General features: G+C 49.2%; 1 protein-coding gene across 1 annotated transcript; it reads right to left on the bottom strand.

The window, feature by feature from the left end:
- Window positions 1–158: 158 nt before the first annotated feature.
- BBBOND_0000870 (hypothetical protein, conserved) lies at window positions 159–989 on the bottom strand (the record flags this gene model as incomplete). The annotated part of the gene is made up of 1 exon (XM_012914932.1): window positions 159–989. One exon carries the CDS (start codon window positions 987–989, stop codon window positions 159–161), a length of 831 nt encoding a protein of 276 aa, XP_012770386.1.
- Window positions 990–3,304: the final 2,315 nt, after the last annotated feature.

Genomic DNA, 3,304 nt, shown 5'->3' with positions numbered 1-3,304 from the left:
CGTGTTGCTTAATGTTCTCAATCGCAGCGTTTGCCGCCGTTCGGAGTTCAACGGCTTTGTCCTGTAATTCCTTAGCGTTAATCGATATCTGCGATAGATCCATACTTGTTCTATCCAATATGTCATGGCATCTCCACAGACCTTTCTTTACAACTTCACTAGCTTCCGGTATTCCATCTCTCCAAGTCTTCAACAGCGCCTTCTAGATTTAATTCATTTACCTGAATTGCTTGAGCTACTTGCTTACGCTTGCAAGTTTCGGCACCTTCATTCACTTCATACAATATTTCATCCGCGCGTTTCTGCAGTAATTCAGCAATAAAGGTTTTTGTTTCATTGATCCATTCTCCCATCGCTGCCAGCCACTGCTTCAATTTGTTGTTCGCGGTATCTATATTTTTAAGTAGTGTAACCATTTGCTCATCAAGACTCTCTCTCATTTGAGTCATGCAATGTGTAGCGTGAGCAATCACTTGAGTCTCCTGAGTCTTGAGCTCCCTCCCCGCCGTCTCTACCACCGTCTTCAACTCCTCATGTTTTGCCGCCGCCACGAACGATTTCACCTGCACTTTTATGTTATTTACGAGATCTTTCGACTTATCTGTAAGCGATTTGTCGAGCTGATTGTACGCTCCTTCAGCCCAGTCGAAGGCGTCGGACACGTCCTTGGCCTTCTCTATGCAATCACCCAAACGGGCGGCCACGTCACTAGGCTCACATGTATTAAGTGCGTTAAGTGAATTATTAAATTGAGTTAATTTGTCAGAATTTAGATTATTAAAATAGTTTTTTACGTCAGTGCATCTTTTATTTAATTCTCCATCCCACTCCCCCAGCGCCGTGCTCACAGCGTCAACGGCCGCAGACAATCCGCCAGGATTGTGCATATTGTCTTTAATTTTTTGGAGTGTTGTTTCCATGCCAGTATAGTACGTAGTAACGCTTGGATCATCTTTCACCGCACCAAGCACACCACTCAAAAATCCCATCACCCCGTCACACAGCCTGTCCAAGTCGGAGTAGACAGTCCCAGTGCCATCGTAGCCTTTGGACTCAGAGTTGAAGCCGAGGAAGGTTTCGAGGCCGGTGCAGAGGTTATTAAGGATGTTAGTAGGGTCATTATTTGAGGTGTTTTTAAGGTTTTAAATTTTGTCAAATTTCTTGTCAAGCTCCCTAGGCGGCACATGGTTAGGGCAGTGGCAAGAGGTGGAAGAGGGGAAGTGAAGGGTGACAAGGCACAAGTTATTGCTATGGTTTAGAGAGGTCATAGCGGTATAATGGCGAGGTAATTCGAGGGATGTAGAGTGGATAAAGGAGCGATGTAGAGTGGATAAAGGGGCGATGTAGAGTGGGTTAAGGGGCGATGTAGAGTGGGTTAAGGGGCGATGTGGAGTGGATAAGGGGCGATGTAGAGTGGATTAGGGAGCGATGAGGAGTGGATAAGGGGCGATGTAGAGTGTGTTAGGGAGCGATGTAGAGTGGGTAAAGGAGCGATGTAGAGTGGGTTAGGGAGCGATGTAGAGTGGATTAAGGGGCGATGTAGAGTGGATTAGGGGCGATGTAGAGTGGGTTAAGGAGCGATGTAGAGTGGGTTAAGGGGCGATGTAGAGTGGGTTAAGGAGCGATGTGGAGTGGGTTAAGGAGCGATGTAGAGTGGGTTAGGGGCGATGTAGAGTGGATAAAGGGGCGATGTAGAGTGGATAAAGGGGCGATGTAGAGTGGGTTAGGGAGCGATGTAGAGTGGATAAAGGGGCGATGTAGAGTGGGTTAAGGGGCGATGTAGAGTGGATTAGGGAGCGATGTAAGGTGGGTAAAGGAGCGATGTAGAGTGGGTAAAGGGGCGATGTGGAGTGGATAAGGCGCGATGTAGAGTGGATAAAGGGGCGATGTAGAGTGGATAAAGGGGCGATGTGAAGTGGGTTAAGGGGCGATGTAGAGTGGGTAAAGGGGCGATGTAGAGAGGGTTAAGGAGCGATGTAGAGTGGGTTAAGGGGCGATGTAGAGTGGGTTAGGGAGCGATGTAGAGTGGGTTAAGGGGCGATGTGGAGTGGATTAAGGGGCGATGTAGAGTGGGTTAAGGGGCGATGTAGAGTGGGTTAGGGAGCGATGTAGAGTGGGTTAAGGGGCGATGTGGAGTGGATTAAGGGGCGATGTAGAGTGGATTAAGGGGCGATGTGGAGTGGATAAAGGAGCGATGTAGAGTGGATAAAGGGGCGATGTAGAGTGGGTTAGGGAGCGATGTGGAGTGGATAAAGGAGCGATGTAGAGTGGGTAAAGGGGCGATGTAGAGTGGATAAAGGGGCGATGTAGAGTGGATAAAGGGGCGATGTAGAGTGGGTTAGGGAGCGATTAGAGGAGGTTAAGGGGCGATGTAGAGTGGTAAAAGGAGCGATGTAGAGTGGGTTAAGGGGCGATGTAGAGTGGATAAGGGAGCGATGTAGAGTGGATAAAGGAGCGATGTAGAGTGGATAAAGGAGCGATGTAGAGTGGATTAGGGAGCGATGAAGAGTGGATAAAGGGGCGATGTAGAGTGGGTTAGGGAGCGATGTGGAGTGGATGAAGGGGCGATGTAGAGTGGATAAGGGGGCGATGTAGAGTGGATAAAGGGGCGATGTGGAGTGGAGAAAGGGGCGATGTAGAGTGGATAAAGGGGCGATGTGGAGTGGATAAAGGAGCGATGTAGAGTGGACTAAGGGGCGATGTAGAGTGGGTTAAGGGGCGATGTAGAGTGGATAAAGGAGCGATGTAGAGTGGATAAAGGGGCGATGTAGAGTAGTTAAAGGGGCGATGTAGAGTGGGTTAGGGAGCGATGTAGAGTGGATTAGGGAGCGATGTAAAGTGGATAAAGGGGCGATGTAGAGTGGGTTAGGGAGCGATGTAGAGTGGATAAAGGGGCGATGTAGAGTGGGTTAAGGGGCGATGTAGAGTGGATAAAGGAGCGATGTAGAGTGGATAAAGGGGCGATGTAGAGTAGTTAAAGGGGCGATGTAGAGTGGAGTTAGGGGCGATGTAGAGTGGATAAAGGGGCGATGTAGAGTGGGTAAGGGGCGATGTAGAGTGCGTTAAGGAGCGATGTAGGGTGGGTAAAGGGGCGATGTAGAGTGGGTTAAGGGGCTATGTAGGGTGGGTAAAGGGGCGATGTAGAGTGGATAAAGGGGCGATGTAGAGTGGATAAAGGAGCGATGTAGAGTGGTTAAAGGAGCGATGTGGAGTGGGTTAAGGAGCGATGTAGAGTGGATAAAGGAGCGATGTAGAGTGGGTAAAGGGGCGATGTAGAGTGGGTAAAGGGGCGATGTAGAGTGGA

Source organism: Babesia bigemina, scaffold Bbigscaff_57311, assembly GCF_000981445.1.
Source record: "Babesia bigemina genome assembly Bbig001, scaffold Bbigscaff_57311".
NCBI classification, from domain to species: domain Eukaryota; phylum Apicomplexa; class Aconoidasida; order Piroplasmida; family Babesiidae; genus Babesia; species Babesia bigemina.
The sequence above is the reverse complement of the archived record's forward strand: the minus strand, read 5'-3'. Positions and strand labels throughout refer to the sequence as shown.